The 23584-nt window shown below is 39.8% G+C and overlaps 1 protein-coding gene and 1 pseudogene across 5 annotated transcripts in view; one reads left to right on the forward strand and one right to left on the reverse strand.

Annotated features, from left to right (window-relative positions):
• CDH6 (cadherin 6) overlaps positions 1 to 23255 on the reverse strand; it is a 146953-nt gene extending 123698 nt beyond the window's left edge. For 2 of the 5 annotated variants that reach the window (XM_069555972.1, XM_069555974.1), the window contains exon 1: positions 22835 to 23255. Coding sequence is in view for 2 of the 5 variants with exons in the window: in XM_069555971.1 (XP_069412072.1) it covers positions 22582 to 22812 (231 nt within the window). In the remaining 3 variants the exon portion in view is untranslated. Of the gene's footprint in view, positions 1 to 22581 lie in introns of all 5 variants that reach the window. The other 3 variants (XM_069555971.1, XM_069555973.1, XM_069555975.1) reach the window with 2 other exon arrangements.
• On the forward strand, positions 1532 to 7820 carry LOC138421653 (craniofacial development protein 2 pseudogene; annotated as a pseudogene).
• Positions 23256 to 23584: the final 329 nt, after the last annotated feature.

Genomic DNA, 23584 nt, shown 5'->3' on the forward strand with positions numbered 1-23584 from the left:
AGAAAGCCCAAAACCATATTATAGAGTTAGAGAAATAAGAGAATTAGACTCAGCTGGGTCTGTGTGTTTTAGTTTTGATGAATATATTGTTTTCAGGAGACACTGAAACTGGAAACCTGCCAATCTGACATTTTCTTCACTCACATTAGAGGAATGAGTGTGCAATGAAGACAACCTGGGCTTGGTACAGAGCTACCTGGACTAGATTTCTCGGAAATCTAATGCCAGCTGCAAAAGTGCCCTAACTGAGGAATTTAGGGATGAACTGGAGCCTCAGAGCATAACATGTTAGTTAAAGTTCTACAGTATGAGTGGTATATGTACACATTAGTCTTCCAGGCACCTCAAATTTTTGCCTGCACGTTAATCAAAATGATACTAAAAAAAATTCTGCGCATTGTTAGTGGTTAAAAGTACCACACTGCTATATTTAAAATGGATAACCAGTAAAGTCCTAATGTATAAGACAGGAAACTCTGCTTAATGTTATGTGGCAGCCTGGATGGGAGGGAGTTAGCGGGGAGAACAGATACATGCATAAGTATGGCTGAATCCCTTCACTGTTCACCTGAAGCTATCACAACATTGTTCACTGGCTATACTCCAATATTAAGTAAAAAGTTTAAAAAAATATTTTACTATAAGTTTGAGTTATTGAAAATAATGTAACTTCTGGCCAACTGTAAATATTAACAGTAAAACAAACTATCAAATCACTCTAAATTTTTTCTAATAGAATTCTAATACAGTAGCAGTTCAATAGCCACAATACCTCATCTAAAAATATATGAACGAGATCATTTTAACAGCCAGAAATTTTATACCAGTCCTTTGTCAGGAACTCAATTCCATTCAACTTCCCCCACATATTTTAATCTAAAAGTAATTTTTTATGCTTGAATGTCTTATATTGATCACATGTACTTTGCAAAAGTTATGTATATGAACTGAAATTTGAAATAACATTTTTCCTATAAGTCTCTAAGTAATACTAATTTTATTCTGAATAGACTTTACTATTATTATGACACAAAGCAGCATATGCAGCAAATTTTATAGTTATATAATTATATTTATAAAGGTAAGCGTACACTTTATATAAAAAAGGCTCATACACACAGATGCGGCCCTATGGGACTACAAGCATAAGCCCCGGCTGTCCTACAGGAGATCCAGAAGTGTTCCGTGGGTTGGATATCTGGGCTCCAGAGGAGGGTATAAACTCCTGTCTGGGAGATACTGCCAGTTGTAAAAAGGCAGAGGTCAAGTGCAAAGATGATGGCATGCATTGGCCTTTGTTCCCTGAGAGCAGGGCTTTGGGCCCCTAGTTCTTGGCCAAATCTGACATCTGCCCCTCAGCCCAAGTTCCAAGCCAAGCAAATGGGCCTCTTTCTTAGAAGGGGTTGAGCAGGGCGGGGTGTCTCCTTGCAATGCCCACCCGGTGCCCGTGGTGGTACCCTGTCAAGAACTGTCTCCCTGGACTACACCGCGAGGCACCAATCTCACGCGTGAATGCAGAGGGGGCGGGGCCAGGGGAGAGGGGAAGGTGCAGAGGCGGGAAGATGGCGCCAGCGCCGGGGTAGGGCAGAGACGGCTCCGTGGTGGCGCCTGCCAGCCTCCCTCTTGCGGAGTCGGGGAGTACCCTAGCTGTCCCCAGTGTGTGTGTCAAGTCAGATGCCTCCCCCTCAGGCCGAAGCTAAGCAGCACATCAAGCAAGTAAGGACTCCCACAGCGGAGGCCCGCGTCTCTCATTGACATTGAGGCCTGTGCCCTGCCTGCGACAGGTGAGTGCTGCCGCTGGAAGCCCCGTGAGGGCTGTTTCTCTGACCCTTCAGCCCTGTGGGTCTGGTGGGCAGGAGCTCGGTTAGTTTTTAAAGACCTTTTGAGGGCTCTCAGGTGCCAGTGTGAGAGTGGGGTTCAAACCCTTCGCTCCCCAGGGAGAACCTCTGGTCTTGAGTTCCCTCCTGACTGGCGGGGGGCTTGGTTTGCGGGCGGTGGTGGGGGGGCGGGGAATGGTGTTCCCTCTGTCCTACCTGCTGAGCTGTGGGCTTTCTCTGGCGGGAGCTGCTCATCCAGGTTTTAGGTGTTTGCAGAGGAAGTAGTTAGTTCCATGTGTAGTGGTGGGTTCCCTGTATTCATGGGAGGAATTGAGGACGTGACCCTTTGACGTCTCCATCTTGAACCAAAACCTCATTTCCCGCTTTGTCTTTGGTGTTTTTGGTGGTGGAGCTGGTGTGTGTGTATACGTGCATGTGTGTACATGTCCATGTGTGTTGTCTCTTGCCAGCACCATGTGTTTCAGATGCCATAGTTGTGGTCTCCTGTTCCCCCCCCCCCCCCCCCCCCCCCCCCCCGCCATTACCACATGGACACCGGCAGCTGGCCGTCAGATTAGAATAAGATGCTCAGGACAACAGTGTGCTATAAGGGAATTTGTATCTACCATTTTTACTTAGTTTTGGCTGCAGTTAGTTCACACCTTTGCAAACCCAAATGAGGAACCCATCTCGGGTTGCAGATTTTCTGGGAACGGTGCTGAAGAGGCTTTGAGGAAATTCTGAATTTAAGCCACGTTTGGCACATTCACTGTGTCAGCCATAACACATTTCAGTGAGTAGAACATGGGCATGTTGCCCCCCACCCCCTCGCCCCATGGCACATTACATTGGTGACATAAAAAATGCTGTGCATCATTCCAATTAGTGAAATTAAAAAAACAAAAAAACACCTTGCAGCATGTTAAAAATAACCAAGACCCTCAAATGGATTGAATACCTGGAAGACTTCTTGATAACAATGAGGACAGCAACATTTTGGGAGTGCTTCCTACATGCTTATCTTAGTTACTCCTCAAACACCTTTCTGAAGTTGAAATTACCATTATCCTCATTTATAGGAAAAAAAAAAAATGCACCAAGAGAAACATCCAAAAGGTCATCTGCCCAACTGGAAAGTATTTGTACCTACACAGTCAACCTGGGACTCCCTTTGTCACACAAACTAGGACAGTTTAAGAGCTCAGTGCCCCCTTTTCTCAAAACTTCATACATAACTCAACTCCTAATTAAATTCAAAGCTTTTTATGGTCATGGCTCCTTAATTCTACCCCTAACTTGCTTGGCAAGAAAAGACATTTTTGTCATAGTTAAAGGTTTGCAGAGGTCAGTGAACTCACACGGTGGCAAAGTCAGTTCTAAGGGAACACAAGACGGGGAAAAAATTGTAAGATTTAGACTTTTGATTTTATTACAGGATGTTTCAGGAACATCCTGTTGTGTGGCATACATCACATCCACATAAATGCATTTGTTTAAAAAAGCAACCTTAGAACCTCACTTTTGCCTAAAATTAGCCTGATAGCAGAGGCAGCACTCTGTTGAGTTTTCATTTTATATTTTGCAATTATTCTCAAACCGCTTTGACTTGGATTTAGATAAACATCTGCATTTCAGCTTAGTTGCCTTTCAAATAAAACCTAAGAGGAAAAAAAAAACATTCTTAAAGATTTGGGATATTTTTAGCAAGGCAGAGAAAAGAAAATTGTTTTGTGAGGCTATTTTTAAACAACACTTTTTAAGATTTCTTAAAGCTCCAGTGGTTAGGACAGTGCTAAAGGCAAAAATGTTGCTTAAGAAAACACTTCAGAAAAAGCTAGAAAAGTTAAAGCCCAGGCCAAGCCCCTAGAGAGCAAGGAGAGTGCTCACATGGCTTGATGTCCTTTGAATCTCTTAAGGTTATTTTCTAAATGAGACTATGAGAACAAAATGAAATTATACTTCCCTTCCAGCTAGTTAAGCCTCAACTCCCTAGATGAAAAAAAAAATGTTTTCTTTTTGGACAGTGATGTATTTCTAGTCAGTATATTCCCAAAACAAATAACACCAAAACCCACTTCATGCACAGAGTAAAATAAAAGATAGGAACAGAGGTCATTAAAATGGTTTAGTATCACTCTAATTGCCGCTTTGCTGATAACCCTCACTTGATGGAACAGGTGGGTTTTGGTCTTATTATCTATTACCTGTAAAGCTATAGTTTATGAAACTGAGTTCCACTGAATCCCTTACCCACTTAACAGTTAAGATTTTTTACTTAGAGTAATACTGATTCTCAGGCTAAATTGTAGTAGACAGGGTTTGTTAACTAGCCAACGTTCATTTCCCAGCTTCTTTCTTCCTGATAGAATCCCAGTTTTGTCCAGATATATTTCCTCCCTCTGACCCCACGCATGGAATTAAAATCAAGAGAAGCTAATCCCAAGAATAGATCTTTAGTCTAAAAAGCCAATTAGCACATGGAATTTCCTAGCAGTTAATAATAGACTTAAGTGGTCACATGTCCTGTACTGGCTCAGCCTGACTGAAGGACACTACGCTTAATTCTTGATAGTGAGAGAGGTTTTTCTCTCTCTTTTGCTAGACAAGAATAAGGAAGGATGTAGCTCCAGTAGCCACTGGCAATCATCTTAAAGTTTGAGGGGAATCATTGAATGCTGCTGCTGCTGCTTAGTCACTTCAGTTGTGTCCGACTCTGTGTGACCCCACAGACGGCAGCCCACCAGGCTCTCCCGTCCCTGGGATTCTCTAGGCAAGAACACTGGAGTGGGTTGCCATTTCCTTCTCCAATGCATGAAGGTGAAAAGTGAAAGTGAAGTCACTCAGTTGTGTCCGACCCTCAGCCATCCCATGGACTGCAGCCTTCCAGGCTCCTCTGTCCATGGGATTTTCCAGGCAAGAGTACTGGAGTGGGGTGCCATTGCATTCTCTGATCATTGAATGCAGTTGATGCTAAAGATGACAGGAAGGATAAACAGAAAGATCCAGAGTGTGTGATCATGCTGCTACTCATCTGTGGATCACTTGGAACCTGCATTTCTGTGGAATGTCTCTTTTGTAAAATATAATTTTATTTATTTATTTTGAGTTTGAAATAGGACTTTTTTCTCACTCATAGCCCAAAGCATCCTATTACATAAGCTGGAAATACTTGGTAATAAAGAGAAAGAAGTAATCAGATCTTTAGGGTGCTGAACGTGAATTACTATAGCTTACTTTTCTGATCTCCTTTCCACTGTTAATAGGCTTTCTTATTGGCTTCTCCTCTACCCCCAGAGCTTAATCACTCCTGAAAATCCTTTAATTCTCTACTTATTATTCTAAAGTTGGGATGTGAAGTATGGGAGAGGCTGCCTCTGCAGAGTTTAGATTACTTGTGTTAATGTGAGATGTTACTGATTGAAAGTGTTAGTTAACCAAAGGAAGTGTTAACCAGAGGAATGGGAATCACTTTCCTAACTTTTCTGAACCCATAGTTCTATTCTTTTCCCTTGAAAGTTACAATTTCCTATAGTGGTGAGATAGGAGACAAACTTTCCAGAATGTACCATGGTACCTATTCTACTCTAGGAAATCCACTTAGGTAAAACAAACTAACTTCTATTGATTAGTAACTTCAAAATTCTCCATGAACCTTTGAGTTCAGGCTGATGAATGTCACATTAAATGGAGGAAGTATAAAGAACATCATCCAAACCTCTCCTACTCTTCATCTCAAACCTTACAAAATATTTGGCATGCTCAGAGAGAGCTGTGCTGAACTGCACATTTCATTGCCAAATAATATTCATGAAGATCCCATTTCACGTATTGACTGCCACTTAAGGAATGAAACAGGACTACCTAATCAGTTGAATTTAATTCAATCTATTTTGTGTAGTCGTGTTCAAGGTTATAACAAGGTATGTAGACTGTGGTATTAGACTTCTGTAGAACCTCAAGAAACATGTCCAGGGTAGGAGTTTAGGGGAAAATGATTTTGCTCATAAAACATGTACATAAGATTGTTTTGTAGATTCCATTTGATGTACTACTATGGGTGGATAATAAACCAAAAGATAACCAAGGTTTATCATGCTAGTCTATTCCAAAGAGAAAACATTTATGCAGCTGTAATTTTTAACCTGAACACATTAATAAAACCTCTAAACAATTCTACACCTTGGTGAGAGTGACTGGAGAAATTGCGACTTTTAGATAAGAAAACATCCCTAATAAAAAATTCAAGCATTGTATTGGAAGAGCCATCAGTTATATGGTCTGTAACCAGGGCCAGCGGCCGGGAGGAGCAATCCGATAAGCGGTGGCTGTGCAGGCACAGGAGGGCCTAGAGGAGCTATCCCACGTTGAAGGTCAGGAACGGTGGCGGTAAGGAGATACCCCCCGTCAAAGGTAAGGAGCAGCGGCTGTGCTTTGCTGGAGCAGCTGTGAAGAGATACCCCATGCCCAAGGTAAGAGAAACCCAAGTAAGATGGTAGGTGTTGCAAGAGGGCATCAGAGGGCAGACACACTGAAACCATACTCACAGAAAACTAGTCAATCTAATCACACTAGGACCACAGCCTTGTCTAACTCAATGAAACCAAGCCATGCCTGTGGGGCAACCCAGGATGGGCAGGTCATGGTGGAGAGGTCTGACAGAGCGTGGTCCACTGGAGAAGGGAATGGCAAGCCACTTCAGTATTCTTGCCTTGAGAACCCCATGAACAGTATGAAAAGGCAAAATGATAGGATACCAAAAGAGGAACTCCCCAGGTCATTAGGTGCCCAATATGCTACTGGAAATCAGTGGAGAAATAACTCCAGAAAGAATGAAGGGATGGAGCCAAGGAAAAAAATACCCAGTTGTGGATGTGACTGGTGATAGAAGCAAGATCTGATGCTGTAAAGAGCAATATTGCATAGGAACCTGGAATGTCAGGTTCATGAATCAAGGCAAATTGGAAGTGGTCAAACAAGAGATGGCAAGGGTGAACGTCGACATTCTAGGAATCAGCAAACTAAAATGGACTGGAATGGGTGAATTTAACTCAGATGACCATTATATCTACTACTGCGGGCAGGAATCCCTCAGAAGAAATGGAGTAGCCATCATGGTCAACAAAAGAGTCCAAAATGCAGTACTTGGATGCAATCTCAAAAACGGCAGAATGATCTCTGTTCATCTGCAAGGCAAACCATTCAGTATCACAGTTATCCAAGTCTATGCCCCAACCAGTAACGCTGAAGAAACTGAAGTTGAATGGTTTTATGAAGACCTACAAGACCTTTTAGAACTAACACCCAAAAAAGATGTCCTTTTCATTATAGGAGACTGGAATGCAAAAGTAGGACATCAAGAAACACCTGGAGTAACAGGCAAATTTGGCCTTGGAATGTGGAATGAAGCAGGGCAAAGACTAATAGAGTTTTGCCAAGAAAATGCACTGATCATAGCAAACACCCTCTTCCAACAACACAAGAGAAGACTGTACAGGTGGACATCACCAGATGGTCAACACCGAAATCAGATTGATTATATTCTTTGCAGCCAAAGATGGAGAAACTCTATACAGTCAACAAAAACAAGACCAGGAGCTGACTGTGGCTCAGATCATGAACTCCTTATTACCAAAATCAGACTTAAATTGAAGAAAGTAGCAAAAACCGCTAGACCGTTCAGGTATGACCTAAATCAAATCCCTTATGATTACACAGTGGAAGTGAGAAATAGATTTAAGGGCCTAGATCTGATAGATAGAGTGCCTGATGAACTATGGAATGAGGTTTGTGACATTGTACAGGAGACAGGGATCAAGACCATCCCCATAGAAAAGAAATGCAAAAAAGCAAAATGGCTGTCTGAGGAGGCCTTACAAATAGCTGTGAAAAGAAGAGAGGTGAAAAACGAAGGAGAAAAGGAAAGATATAAGCATCTGAATGCAGAGTTCCAAAGAATAGCAAGAAGAGATAAGAAAGCCTTCTTCAGCAATCAATGCAAATAAATAGAGGAAAAGAACAGAATGGGGAAGACTAGAGATCTCTTCAAGAAAATTAGAGATATCAAGGGAACATTTCATGCAAAGATGGGCTCGATAAAGGACAGAAATGGTATGGACCTAACAGAAGCAGAAGATATTAAGAAGAGGTGGCAAGAATACATGGAAGAACTGTACAAAAAACATCTTCACGACCAAGATAATCATGATGATGTGATCACTAATCTAGAGCCAGACATCCTGGAATGTGAAGTCAAGTGGGCCGTAGAAAGCATCACTACAAACAAAGCTAGTGGAGGTGATGGAATTCCAGTTGAGCTGTTTCAAATTCTGAAAGATGATGCTGTGAAAGTGCTGCACTCAATATGCCAGCAAATGTGGGAAACTTAGCAGTGGCCACAGGACTGGAAAAGGTCAGTTTTCATTCCAATCCCAAAGAAAGGCAATGCCAAAGAATGCTCAAACTACCGCAAAATTGCACTCATCTCACACGCTAGTAAAGTAATGCTCAAAATTCTCCTAGCTAGGCTTCAGCAATACGTGAACCATGAACTCCCTGATTTTCAAGCTGGTTTTAGAAAAGGCAGAGGAACCAGAGATCAAATTGCCAACATCCACTGAATCATGGAAAAAGCAAGAGAGTTCCAGAAAAATATCTATTTCTGCTTTATTGACCATGCCAAAGCCTTGACTGTGTGGATCACAGTCAACTGTGGAAAATTCTGAAAGAGATGGGAATACCAGACCACCTGACCTCCCTCTTGTATGCAGGTCGGGAAGCAACAGTTCGAACTGGACATGGAACAACAGACTGGTTCCAAATAGGAAAAGGAGTACATCAAGGCTGTATGTTGTCACCCTGCTTATTCAACTTATATACAGAGTACATCATGAGAAATGCTGGACTGGAAGAAACACAAGCTGAAATCAAGATTGCTGGGAGAAATATCAATAACCTCAGATATGCAGATGACACCACCCTTATGGCAGAAAGTGAAGAGGAGCTAAAAAGCCTATTGATGAAAGTGAAAGAGGAGAGTGAAAAAGTTGGCTTAAACTCAGCATTCAGAAAACGAAGATGATGGCATCTGGTCCCATCACTTCATGGGAAATAGATGGGGAAACAATAGAAACAGTGTCAGACTTTATGTTTTTGGGCTCCAAAATCACTGCAGATGGTGACTGCAGCCAGGAAATTAAAAGACGCTTACTCCTTGGAAGAAAAGTTATGACCAACCTAGATAACATATTCAAAAGCAGAGACATTACTTTGCCGACAAGGGTCCGTCTAGTCAAGGCTATGGTTTTTCCTGTGGTCATGTATGGATGTGAGAGTTGGACTATGAAGAAAGCTGAGCGCCGAAGAATTGATGCTTTTGATCTGTGGTGTTGGGAAGACTCTTGAGAGTCCCTTGGACTGCAGGGAAATCCAACCAGTCCATTCTGAAGGAGATCAACCCTGGGATTTCTTTGGAAGGAATGATGCTAAAGCTGAAGCTCCAGTACTTTGGCCACCTCATGCGAAGAGTTGACTCATTGGAAAAGACTGGGAGGAATTGGGGGCAGGGGGAGCAGGGGACGACCAAGGATGAGATGGCTGGATGGCATCACGGACTCAATGGACGTGAGTCTGAGTGAACTCCGGGAGACGGTGATGGACAGGGAGACCTGGCGTGCTGCGATTCATGGGTTCGCAAAGAGTCGGACATGACTGAGCGACTGAACTGAACTGAAGTGAACCCTATGTCAGACATTTGGCTGAAGACACCAAGGTTGTCCTGGGAACAGCACCTTCTGTTGGGTATACTCCTTTGGTCTGGGCTGTCTAGAAGGCTGGAGCTGACCTTTCTTTCTTCTTAAGTGTATTCTTACACTATGTTCAGAGGAAGTTGGATTACAAGAAACAAAAACTAACCAACATGAATAATGTAAAAGTATGTAAGTGTAGTCCAATTTTATAATGAATACTGTTGATTTCTTCTTTCAACAAACATCTCAGGTGTTCTTGCCGTTTGTCAAACATAGTGCTAGGCCTTGGTTAGAGATGTAAGTTTAATACCCAGAGGCCTTGTTCTCTAGAGGCTTACAGTGTGATAGGTTAAGTCCTGGACTATCTTGTAGAGATGTTTGAAACAACGGGTTTACTTAGAGGCTAAGTAGAGGCTATTATAGGATCATGCAGTGAAAAATCTTAAGCTGATGGTGGGACAGGTGAGTGGAAGTCAGGGAGAGTTTGCTGGACAAACAGATTCTTGACCATTTCCCTGAATATCCAGTGAGATTTGGCCAGTGAAGATGAGTGGGGACACTGGAGGTAAGCAACTTGGACAGCTGTTCTGGTGTACATGAGCTGAATATTAATATCAGTACTGAGCTTGGATGTCAATACATTAAAGTCTAGATTTAATAATGGTAGACCTTAGTCTGTTTCATGACTGAAAGGCTCAATTCTGACAGAATATCTATCTATTCATTGAATACGTTTCTAAAATGGCAGTTTCTAACAGTCATATTTAATATAGGTATATCTCCCTATATTTTTCTGACAAATTAAAGGTTTGTGGTAACTGTGCATTGGGCAGGTCTATTAGTGCTATTTTTCCAACATCATTTGCTCACTCTGTGTCTCTTTGTCACATTTTGGTAATTCTCGCAATATTTCAAACCTTTTGCTAGCAAAAAGATTACAACTTGTTGAAGGTTTGGGTAATGGTTTGTGTTTTTTAGCAATAAAGTATTTTTAAATTAAGATCTGTGCATTTTTAAAGACATAATACTGTTACACACTTAATGCAGTATATATTTTACATGCACTGCTGCTGCTGCTGCTAAGTCGCTTCAGTCGTGTCCGACTCTGTGCGACCCCAAAGACGGCAGCCCACCAGGCTCCACTGTCGCTGGGATTCTCCAGGCAAGAACACTGGAGTGGGTTGCCATTTCCTTCTCCAGTGCGTGAAAGTGAAAAGTGAAAGGGAAGTCACTGAGTCGTGTCCAACTCTCAGTGACCCCAGGGACTGCTGCCTACCAGGCTCCTCCGTCCATGGGATTTTCCAGGCAAGATTTGTACATTTTTAAAGACATAATACTGTTACACACTTCATGCAGTATATGTTTTATGTGCACTAGTAAACCATAAAATTCATGTGGTTTGCTTTATTGTAGTGGTCTGGAACCAAACCTACAATATCCGAGGTAGGCCTGTATTTAATGCATATTGTAACCAACTGGATGCCATGGTATTATCCATGGCACCAACAACAGTTATTGAATTAAACTGAGCCTCTATCACTTAAATCTTAATTTCTTGTGATTTCTTCTTGAAAAGTATTTTTACTTAATGTTGTCCCATAAACTCACCAGAGGAATTGTAGGGATCAGTGAAAGAAACAACATGAAAGTATTCCATGTACAGCATGCTACATTGCTTCAGTCATGTCTGACTCTGTGTGACCCTATGGACTGTAACCTACCTGGCTCCTCTGTCTATGGGATTCTCCCAGCAAGAATACTAGAGTGGGTTGCCATGCCCTCCTCCAGGGGATCTTCCCGATCCAGGGATTGGACCCACATCTCTTAGGTCTCCTGCATTGGTAGGGAGGTTCTTTACCACTAGCACCACCCGGGACGTCTCAAGTACTTTGAGGCATACTATTAAAAATAAAACTGTAATAAGCCTTTGGCAATGAAGAGGGATGTGTTGGTTCTTTCTCAGCTGGGGCAGGAGGTCAAATACCAAATCTGAAAATGAATAGAGACCCTATAAATCAATCATAATGTAACCTGAAATGAAAGACTAATTTCCATGTTCATGTAAGATCTAAGTATGGGGAGAATACGAATAAAATGAACTGTGAATGTCCTATTCATTTTTATACAAAGCTGGCACTATTGGCCTGTTATTACTAAAGCATGCATTACTTCACTTTGTTAACTTCCTTCACTGTGTTTTCAAGTTCTGGCTTCATGCTTAGGAAGTCAATTGGTATCCCAAGATTATAAATATATATTTATCTAATTTCAGTAAAGTTACAGTTTTGTTTTATACTCTTACTTTTTAATTCTTATTGGATTTATTTTGTATAAAATATGAAGAAAGAATCTGTTTCCCCCAAAGTGCTATGTATGTTGTCTTATCATCCCAGTATCTCTCTAGCATTGGGCACAGGAGGGTCTCAGTAAATATTATAGAATGAATAAATTAATGACTGATGAGTCTAAACCTTCCAGACACTTGCCAGGCTTCCCTTGGGACCAACAGTAAGTGATTGTAAGACTGACTTAAATTAAAGTGAAAAGCTAGGCCTAAAGCTAAACAGCTTTTGTGAGGCTGATATCTGCTGCTTTGGGCTATAATTAATTGATCTAACTTGTTGTGGGAATATACTGATAAATTCACCGAGACTTGAAAGGGAAAGATGTTTCTCATTTTCTTTAAAATTATGTTTTTTGATTCCTGAGAAATATGTATATGTTACATATATTGCATATATATAAATGCATGTATAAATATCCTTACAATTTTGACATTATTTTTGAATTTGAGATACAAACATTTGAATCTATTCATCTATCTACCATCTATTTGGGTATATATACATACATATTAAGCACAAAAGGCACAAAAATTTAATATTTAAGAGTATGGGCTATCAAGACTGCCAGGATTTAATCTTAGCTCTGACATATACTAGCTGTGTGACCTTGGGCAAGTTGCTTAACTGCTCTGTCTCCCAGGTTTGTCTGTAAAATTGGAAGATTAATGGTGTTTTCTTCAGAACGTTGTGAACATTAAATTCATGTAACCATTTAGAATAGTGCCTGAAATATTGTAAGTGCTGTCTAAGTGTTAGCTTTTATTATTATCCTACTCACTTCCAGTAATCTTCTTGTGTTCTCAAAAGTAACAGATTTAAAATATCTTTAAGATATTTTTTGAAAGAACATTTAGGATTGATTGAATGAGAGAAAAAAAATCACGTAGCAAAAAAGCAATTGCTTTATTTAGCATAGAAAATATATAGTAACACACATGAATATTAAAACTGTAAAAGAAAAAAAATTCAGAAAAGAACAGTGTTTAAGTTTGAATTCTGAAAATAAAATACATAAATTGAAAGTGTAAACTCAGAGGTGCATCCTGTTTCCAAACACAGGAATTAAAAAATCAAAATGACAGACTTCTGTTAATCTGTTTAGGAAGGCATAAATTGTTAATCAGGCTCCAGGCAACATTGTTTAATACCAAGTTTAATAAAAATCTGCCTGGAGGAAGAAGAGGTCTGGTGGCCAATTTTGAAAGCTGGGCAGCTCTGTTTACATGCTTAGTCTCTCTAGCTCTGAGGACACCATTGATAGGGTTTCCTTTGAAATTGGCTTCTTTTAACGGAGTCAAAGTTATTAAACACCATAGCATGGGATAGAAAACTTGAATTTTTTCATTGGTGTGAATAAACTTGAAAAGGAAATAAATTGGAGAAGTATTTATTTAAGAGAATCTTTTGCAGTTTGTATGAGAAGAATTTCACAGTAAGCATTTATTGAGCCTTCACTATATGCTTACATTTGCTAGTGATGCCTTCATCTTAAAACTGTGATCTTGAGATGAAAGAAGTGACATTTTAAAACCATTTTCTCCTTTCTCCCCAGCCTGTATTTGTTCATTCCACAAGGCATCTTGTATTTGTATCATGTGGGCTTTCTCTGTGCAGGGACTCAAGAAAATTTCCAAAGTCTTGGCATTGTTTTTAGGAGAACTTGTCAATCAGGCGAAAACTAAATTGGAAAGTATTTGACAAGTGCAGTATCTCCTGAGCAGTTGGAGCCTTGTAGCTACTTCTTTGGATTACTGAGTTTAAAACGCAGCCCAAATTTTACTTGCTTTAAAGTCCTTCTTGATAACATCATGGATATCATTGCCTATTTCTTAATTACAAATCAGGGCAGGTTTGGCTCTTGTTTTTGTGATTGGTTTTTCTAAACAGCTGTGATTTTCATATGGAGAAAAAAAATAAGCCATTTAAAAATATATTTTAATGTAGTGAGAAATTGGGAAGCAAACATATGTTCTATTAAAGTTCAGAATATCCACAGTGCAAAGCAAACTTCTTGTTCTTTGGTGCACAGTTAACCCAGCATAGGTTTCAACAATTTCTCCCCGCTCTGTCTGCTGTATAAAAATCTTTCATTACATCAGACTAAACTAAATCACTTGGGAGCATTTCACTCTTTTGTAGCTTTCAGCTTCATATTTTAAATAAAGTAACTGTCCTATTTAGCATTCTAGTTGGTGAGAAAGTCATTTCACATGATCACTCGACATCTAGTAGTGTCCTTCCTTCTGTTGGGTCATCTCTTAAACTTAATTTCATTGTCTTTTTAGAATACAAAATAAACACACATTTAAACTCAAGGCTGGGGGAAGTTGAAAAATAAAACCATGGTGCTATTTGTAAAGATATCTTGGAATCTGGCATCTGAGAATAAAAGGCATACTGAAGAAGGGAAGTATCATGAGACAAAGTTTTAAAATATGAGACCTGTATATGGTGTGCCTGCATTTATATCAAAGGCACTTTACCTTCAGGTAAATATACTTTCCTTGAATTCAAAAATTATTGCAGAGCTGGATCTAGAGGTTTGGAACCGCCTCCTCTTGATGACGCTAACCAGTAAGTGACCCCTTCATTCTGTTGTCTTAATAATGATCTGCCCCAAACATCTTTTTCTTAATAAAAAGGGATATGAGTCAGAAAGAGAGTAAAACGGTGGCACTGATATTTATCACAAAGCCTCCCTCACATAATTTATTTCTTTATGAAACACTGACAAAATCTCAACTACATACTTTTACATAAGTAATTAACTAGCAAATAGTTACTGGGAGATAGAGTAGCTCTACTTGATACAAATTAGGATCAGCAGTACTATACCAATCTTGGTGAATTTTATCATTTTTCATCATGATTACTCAGTCCAACCACACAGTTTTTATCAGTGTTAAATCGTAACCTGTTGCTAAGAAGAGCTTAAAATATTTTAGTTGAGTGTGAAATCGAGCAGTTCCAAACATTTTATAAAATGGATGATAGTTGATTAATAAAATTCCCCTTTTTTAATCCTGCAAAGGAAGTGTAAGCTTTGTAGTTAAAAATGTGATAAGCTCATTTTCATGACTGAAATGTAGAAAGCAACTGCTTTTTGACCTAACAGTGCATACCTTAAACTACAACTCAATCAACACCTTAGGAAATTTGTGTTTATCCACAGTTATATAAAGTTTATCTTTAGGAAAAAAAATACCCCTTTAATAATGGGTATGGTTAAATTGAGCTGGATGGGTTTTTAGAAAAACTAGATATAAATTTAAAACTTCTTATTTTCCACTGAATAATCCACTATGTAATCAAATAGGCGAATTCATTGCCAGTGACACATTTTGGCCATGACCTTGGCAAAGTACAATTTTGGAGGACCTATTAATATAGTCAAAGATTGTATTGTTATTCCAAATGTTATTATTAATCTCTATGAAGTTTAAATAAGGGATCCAAAAATACCTTTTGATAGAATGAGTTTTATCTTTTGGGCTGTCTATTTGGCTTATCATTCCAAAAGTAATTCTGCTTTACTTTCTATTCATCCAAACAAGGAAGAAAACTAAGTCAGTCATTTTTCAATATTATGTTATTCATTATCTAACCCAGTGGTCCTTGGACTTTTGGATTTCATGGAACATTAACAGTTATTTTTTTAAATAGGGGAGGGTTGACATTGGGTTGCTTGCAGATTTTAATTTTGTCAAGGGAAAAAACAACATAATTTATCCTTACAATTCCATGCAAAAATTGACATTTTAACTCCAAAGAAGTGGGAAGGTCACCGTCTCAGTCCTTAAATTGAGTAAATGGAAAGTTATAAAAATCACAATAAATAGGTTGTTATCATGTTTCATATCTGATCACTGACCTTTTTTTTTTTTGCAACGATGCACACATGACTGGTTAACCTGCCAAATTACTGATACCCAAGAGTACCATCAACTCATTAAAAATAAAATAAAAACCTACATTTTATCAGTCTCCCAAGTAATCGTCAAAATTTTGAAGGAAAATTTTAATTCTTCTTTGCAACAGGAGCTTTACAAAAGTGTACAAACACATAAAATTCCTAAAGAGTTATAAATCCTTATTTTTTCCATAAGTTTCCATGCCTGCTCCTTTATAGCATATTTATAAATAATGATATTATAGATTTAAATTTCTCTTTTAATTTTTAATGGCAGAATTGAGTGGAGATGATAAAAAGTTACACTATTCCACAACTAGAGCTCAGGTTACAGAAGAGATAGATACAGTGAACAGCATGAATTCAGTTGATCCATGGACAAGTCACTTCATCTCTCTGGTCATCAGGGACCTCAAATGTAAACGACTGGCATTGGGTTTTGGTCACTCACTCCTGTCCGACTCTTTGTGACCCCATGGACTGTAGCCCACCAGGCTCCTCTGTCCATGGGATTCTCCAGACAATACTGGAGTGGGTTGCCACTTCTTTCTCCAAGGGATCTTCCCAACCCAGGGATTTAACCCGGCTCTTCCTCATTGCAGGTAGACTCTTTACCAGTGAAGCCCTTGGCATTGGGTAAAGTAATGTCTAAACTCCTTTGCAAAGTCAATAAAGTTTGACTTTATTGTCAAACTGTCAATAAAGGCTGGGTTAACTACCTGACATTTTGAATGGTGGTAATAGAAAGAATAGAGTTTAATGGAAATGGCTTATCACCATCAACCATTTATAATATTACTGTAATGTTAAGAGGATGTCTTTCTTCCTTTCTCCTTCCTGCTTTCCTCCACCCCTACCCTCTACCCCTTTTCTTATAAAATTTTGCTTGGTAAAGAAATCATTCAGAACAAATACTGAACTGTGATGGGAATGAAATAACAAAACTGTGGTCATAAAAGAAGAAAATTATTTTTACCGTCAAATAAGAAAGGAAGTAATTATTTTTAGTCATCAAATAAGGAAGGAAATGAACACAATCTTTTTCAGCTTTACCTACAGTCCCCAAAGCTATGCGTGTAGTGAGTTTGTCAGTGCACTAAGAAAGGACTGAGGCCCTTGGGGTGCCGTGAGGTTGTGATGCCCCCCATCATTGAAATAAATAGCTGTTATTTTTAGCTACCTTCCTGAAATACCTCCTCCAACTTAAGGCTCTCTCTCAACATAAGAGAAGACAATTTATTCTCTTATAAGAAGTATCATTATTATGCTCAGAAAAATGCCCCACACAATTCTTTTTACTACAACTGTAAACCCGAATGCATACTTTCAAGTGGTTTTTAAGAAATGAATAAGCTACAGACATTTTCCTCAGCCTGAAACCTGCATTGCTCTGGTCAAAATAATCAAATCATTCCCATGCCCTCTGCTGCTCTGTATTTCTCAGAGAGTCACACTTTTACTTTTAAGATACCACAAGTGTTTGTTAACAGCACATTCATTAAACGCTTGGTTCAAACAGAAATTTCCTAGAAATTCAAACCAAAAAGGGGCTGAATAAAGAGGATACCACATATAGAATCCAAATGAATGACTTATATTAGGTCTTTATCACTTTTGTATACTTTAGGTTGTCAGAAGGACACATAGTATATCTAATTACTTTGAAGAATAATAAAGATAATAGAAAAGAGTCAATATTCTTCAAAGCATTAAGAAAACCTTCATTTGATTCTGCTGCAATTTCAGACCACTTTTTAAAAATGTACTCCTCTGCTTATTTTATGATCCATGCAGAATCATTTCCTTTAAATGATTTTTTTAAAGACTAAGTTTCAAGTTTACATTCCATGTTAGAGAAACATAGTGATTATAAACATGTTAATAATGTAATCATGTTTATAAAGTTATATCTAATAATAGCAGTATTTATAAAGTAGAAAGTGCACTCTGTATAAAAATGGTGACTTTAATTCTATTTCTATTCTTACATTTTCCTCTTATGTAAAAATTCACCTCCCATCTCTTTTCATTGTAGTCACTTGGGACACCACCTCAACTTAATTTTTTCTTGCTGTTTTCCATTCCTATAACTTATTAGGTCTCCTGAACATCTTCTGGGCATATCTACCAAATTAGGGAATTACAGAAAGATAAAAGACACAATGCTCTTTCAAGTGATGAAATATGAAGATAAATTATACCCTGTGTTGCCTAGTTTTGTATTCTTCAACTTTTTCCTAAGTTGTTCTCTTTCACAAGATAGCACTAAATATGGTGGGAAAAGCTTTGGACCCATGCTGCCCATTTATACTGCACATCAAATTTAATAGTAACATTCTGGCTTTAATTAAACTTTTCCTCTTATAAATCTCAGCCAAGGTGATCTGATTTATAGAGGAAATGAGCACCCAACAGTGTTAGTGTAATGATATTAAATAGATGAAACAAGGTAAAATAATCTCTAATAATCTGTGGGGATGGGGGACACAGAACCTTCTGCATATGTGTCCAGTCTGCCTTTATGCATCTGTGCTCACAGCATTCATTCTTCAGTTAGTTTTCATTGTTGGAAGAGTTAAAAATTTCCTGGATAGTTCAGTCTTGACCAGCTAGAATACTGGCTGTATCTTGACCCCTCTGACCCAATCACTTTGGCTTAAAAGAACTTTACTCCATTTACATCTGTATGTAGTAAATCAAGGTGTACCACCTTTTTCAAGGGTCATGTATACTTTTCTTGCCTTATCTCCCTACTTGTGAGTGATGGGATTACTAAGACTGTACACTTTTGGCTGTAAACCTTAATTACAGAAAACCTGAATTTTCTCATCTGATTACTTTGAAAAAGTGAGTGTTTCTTAGGAATAGGAACTTTAAAAATGTAGGCCAGTTTAATCTTCATAAGAGGAAAACTCAAAACAGAAATATTGTTTAGATCTAGGAAAGTGCCTTAAACTCTTCATTTGTGTTCAAAGTAAAACAAAAATCCTAATGGAGAGAAAAAATGTAAGGAAAAAGAAAGGAACAAAGAAAAAAAATCAACCCAATCTGTACATTTCTTTATTTCTTCTCTAATATCATTGGAACACTGTCACAACTGGGTGCTCTGTGTGTGTGAATTTTGATTTTCTTCTTTCAGCAATTTCCCCTGTTAAAATGATGGTCTTGAGTCTTTGTATTTAGAATCATTATTCAGAAAAAAATTTAAACCAGAGAAGGTTTGATTATCTACATTTTCACCTTTTTGTGAAGCAAATAAGGTAAGCTCAGTAGACACTAGCTAGGCTGAAACACTATTGAAGAATGCAATTCAGACTGAGTCACTGCTTGTTATTTTTATAAGCGAGACCCTAATTCTGATCGACCCCAAAGAATGGGCTGCTGTGACTAAGCTAGCAGCAGAAGCAACTGGCTTCTGCTGGATGTTATCTCATTTGGAACACATTTCAAACTTTAGAACAGATTTTTAAATTGAAAGTTGAAACCTGCAGACTGTCAGCAGAAGAGGCTGATTCACCCCTATAGAACTTATCTTACTATGTAAGTTCCAGGCAATAAGTTTTTTTTTAAGGACTAGGTTACCTAAAATATGTTGTGATACATCAAAGAGAGAGAGAGGGAGAGAGAGAGGGAGAGAGAGAGAGAGAGAGAGGGAGAGAGAGAGGGAGAGAGAGAGAGAAGACAAACACCTCCTAGAATAAGAGTGATATGCATCTAAACATCTTTTGGACTTTTAGTACATGCTTATTTGAATGGGGGCTTCTTTAAATTAGAAACCTCTAGTTCAGTATAACTTGTCAATGTTCATGGATCTTTGAAAGGTTAGTTAATTTTTTTCTGCCTCATTTTTTTCTACTTTTTTTCAATTGCTTCCTATATTTGCTTGAACCCTTAGGGTAGGGCTTCTTCATGTGGAATTTTTTGAGTCATAACTGTAATGCCATTATTACTATTGGGTAAATTTGAGTGAAGGAAATACAATCTTGGCAAGATGAGAAATAAGGAAAAATTTTATATTAGTAGTGGTGAATTCTTTATTAATTGGCCATTGCTTTCATTTGGAAGCATAGAGAAGTTATCAAAAGTCTAGATATCCAGAAACTGTACAAATACTCTTGGGTTCCTGAAATTAGAGGAACTACACAAATGACAGTAATGGTTTTGACCTGGAATAAATGTCATGAAAGGAGTTGGGGAATATGGTCTTGTCTGTGAAGGGAAAGCTGTTATATGCTTATTATCTTAGATAACAAAATCCATGATGCAGCTGAACTGCAGGGAGAAGTGCATGGCGTGACCCACTAGAGGTCCTTTCCAACTAAAAAAAGTTTCCATAGTTCAAAGGATTCAGCCTCAGTAAGCTGGCATTCGGGGCTGCAAAGCGAATGAGGGCCAGAAGGGGGGACTGCACATTTTACTTCCCTAGGGAGAAACATGGTTTCATTCAGATTATTTGTCATATTTATCTCTCTTTTTTTTTAATCCTGATGTGGTACAATCACTCAATTAGCTCTGGTTAGATATTCAGAAACTGTTGTTCCAAGTTATTGATACATTTGGAAAAAGGAAGTATCATTTGATGTCCTGGAGCTACATACAGTTATGCTTTCTATTGACATTAGCTGTTTTCAAGTATCTCAGAACAATATTTTCAAGAGAGATTTCTGCTTTAAAATGAAGAGTGCCTCAGTAAGTTTTTACTTGCAAAGCTGATGGAAGTGGTGGGTGGAGGAGGTAATATACACATTTTCTGATAGTAGGCAACTTAGTAGAAAATGATTGTGTTTCTATATATTATCTTTGCAGAGTTAGCATTAAGAAATGTAATTGCAAAAAAATTGATGTAAAAGCCAGATAGTAAAGGGACTGAAAGTCCCTGCAGAGATACCAGTCTGTCACTTACAAAGGTAGCAAAAGATAATTGCAGACAAGTACAGAACTAAACCATTGCTGTTTTCCTTTAGAGATATACTGCTGCTTCTCATGTTTTTCTGAAAAAATTGGTTACTTCCTCTGCTTCTGAAGTATGCCATGAACCATCAAAACAGGTAGAAAAAGATCTGCCTTTTATTTCTCCCCAATACCTTTTTAATTAGAACACACCAAAGAGCAAAACGGGCAAGATACAATCCTGCGTGATTGCATTTTCCAGTAAATTGTTGGATTTCTTTTAAGTTTCTGAGCTCTGCATTGAAAAATCTGGCCTCTGGCATAAACTTTGCCCTCCTCCTATGACATAATGAAGACATCTGCTTGATCATATCCTCTTTCTTCACACAACTTGTTCTCTGGCTCTAAAAAATTAGCCAGCACAAAGCTATGCAAGTACTGAAACACAAAGGGTGATGCTGAGGCCAAACTGGAAGAGATTTTTTTTTTTTTCTCCTAAAGTAGAATACTAAAGCTTTTCCTTTTCAGGTACAGGCATCAGCAAGAAAAGAAAAGAAATAAGTAATCCCTGCTCACCATTTGTATAAGCTGATTTGTTCTTCATTCTTAGAAGAGTTGTGCATTAACAAGGTATATCCCTGTGTTCTTTTCCCCACACACAGAGGATTTTGCACCCCCTGGATTATAACCACTCAGAGAACCCATATTTTGCATGTGTGCCCCTCCAGAGCAGCCAGACATGTACACATCACCCACTCCAGCAGCAACATTTTTTTTTTTTTTCAGGAAAAATCCTCTTCTTTCCTACATTATGTGCTTCAGTAAGTGAAAATGAAAATTGGCTGAGATATGGGGTGATACACTTCCATAGTATGAATATAATAATTAAAATGTCTTTACAAAAAACAAACACACAAAAAAAAACAAAACACACACACACACAAGAGAGAGGAGAGAAACGTATGGCTATTCCAGATGATTAAACTTCTTGGTACTTGGATGTTCTCTGTAGTTAACTCAGGTGAACAGCCCCTTACACTAACGAGGACCTGCATATAGCTCCCCATAAAATATGGATTTTATTGCAGCAGTGACAACACTTCAGCACCACGCTGACCTCTCCAGCATCTCCCATCTCCGAGATCTCCGATAACTCTTGGCATAAGAATAACTACAGAAGTAATCCCAGCTCTGCAACACACAACATAGCAAGATTCCCTGTTACTAAATTCCGGAATATCGCACCGGGGGCGTCACTTTTCCTGCATCGGACACCGGAAAACCAGGCGCACTTGATTTGCTCTCCAACCAGTCCGGGGGAAGCGTTTTCCCCAAGATTTGTGCCTGGCCAGCCTTGGAAGAGCACAAGCGAGCTCCGTCTTCCACATGACTTTTCCCTGGACAGTGTGCTCCATTTTCGGAGTCCAGTGTTGGACTTTCCTTGCAACCTAAGCATTTCTGCCCTATGTGAGCCGGCAGGCGTTGCCCCCGGCGTGAAAGCTAACAGTTTTTTTTTTCTTTTTTTTAATAAGGTTCTTCTCCGAGACAAATCATCTCTTTAGCCTAAGTTTTCCTTATTGGGAGCATTCAGGAGTTTTCAAGCTACCCAATTTTCTGCTTTGGCTCCCAAACCAAGAAATGTAACCCGGCCAAAGCAGTCCCTGCACAGACCCTGTGATGTGGGCAGGTGGAAATAAATCAAGCCCCAAACCGCTCCGCGGGTCCTGCACGCACCAGCGCCCTTGGTAATTGACCAGCCAACTTTGCAAATGCCGGAGATCCCTTGGCAGCCTCTGCCGGCGGAGAGAAAGGCAGCGGGTTCTTCCCGGCGGCCCCGTCACATATGCCCCCACCAAGCCCCTCCGCGGTCTTACCAGAAGGCGGAGGAGCGGCGCCGAAGCTCCCCGGGAACCGGCGCCCGTTCTGGGCAGCGGCAGCAGCGCCGCCCGCGCAGCCGGACCCGCGCGCCCGCCCCGACCCGGGCTCGCAGGCTGAACATCCCTCCCAACTCCAGCGTGCGGCACCCACCGGGCGAGGAGGGCTCGCTCTCTCTGATTGGCTTCCATCAGCGCTACAGAATTAAAACAAGAAAAGGCATGCACCATTGCCAACTGAGACCGAACCCACCTCTGCTCGACTTCCTGCTCCCAGGGAGACCCTGCGACCCGCCCAGGCTGCTCCTGCCTCGGCCGCCGCCGCCGCGGTTGCCCGCTCAGCCGTTCTCGCTGCCGCGGCTGAAACTGCAGCTCGGGATGGGAAGGTTACGGGCTCGGGAGAGCTGGCTCTTGTGGGCACACACTGATTTGCAAGTGAATGAAGTGGGAGGGAGCAAAGAGAGGAGGACTTTGTTAGAGAGGCCCAGTGCCTGCCCCCGCCCGCCCCCTCCCCTTGACAGAATGACTCCCTGTGTTTGAAGTCCTGAGCAATTCGCTCCCTGTAACACTCCCTCCGCTCCAGGCTTTCCTTTCTCTTCCTTTCTTATTTTTTGGGGGGGGGGTTAAGACATATTCAGAACTTGCGTGACTTCGTCTGTTCCCTCCGTTATACTATCAAAATGCACCTTGTGCGATCATCTGTAACGGTTGAGTATTTTTTTTTTTTTTTTACGGATCAAGCAATTACAATTCCCAGGGACATGGTACCTCGTTGCGCTATCAGTTGGCCAGCTTCGTGTTATAGCACGCATAACATGCACACACATAAAACAAACCCAGTCTCCTGAGATACCAGTACTGGCGGCTTTTCTTCACAACATAAACAGGCGTTCTCCAGGCGCAAGCAGACATAGATTCAGACACGTCTTTCCTTTTCTTCTGGGAAGACAGGTTTTCACATAGTCCTATGATCTCTGTCACTGTTTTGGATTGAGTAACCCCA

This window comes from Ovis canadensis, chromosome 16, assembly GCF_042477335.2.
Source record: "Ovis canadensis isolate MfBH-ARS-UI-01 breed Bighorn chromosome 16, ARS-UI_OviCan_v2, whole genome shotgun sequence".
In the NCBI taxonomy this organism is placed as follows: domain Eukaryota; kingdom Metazoa; phylum Chordata; class Mammalia; order Artiodactyla; family Bovidae; genus Ovis; species Ovis canadensis.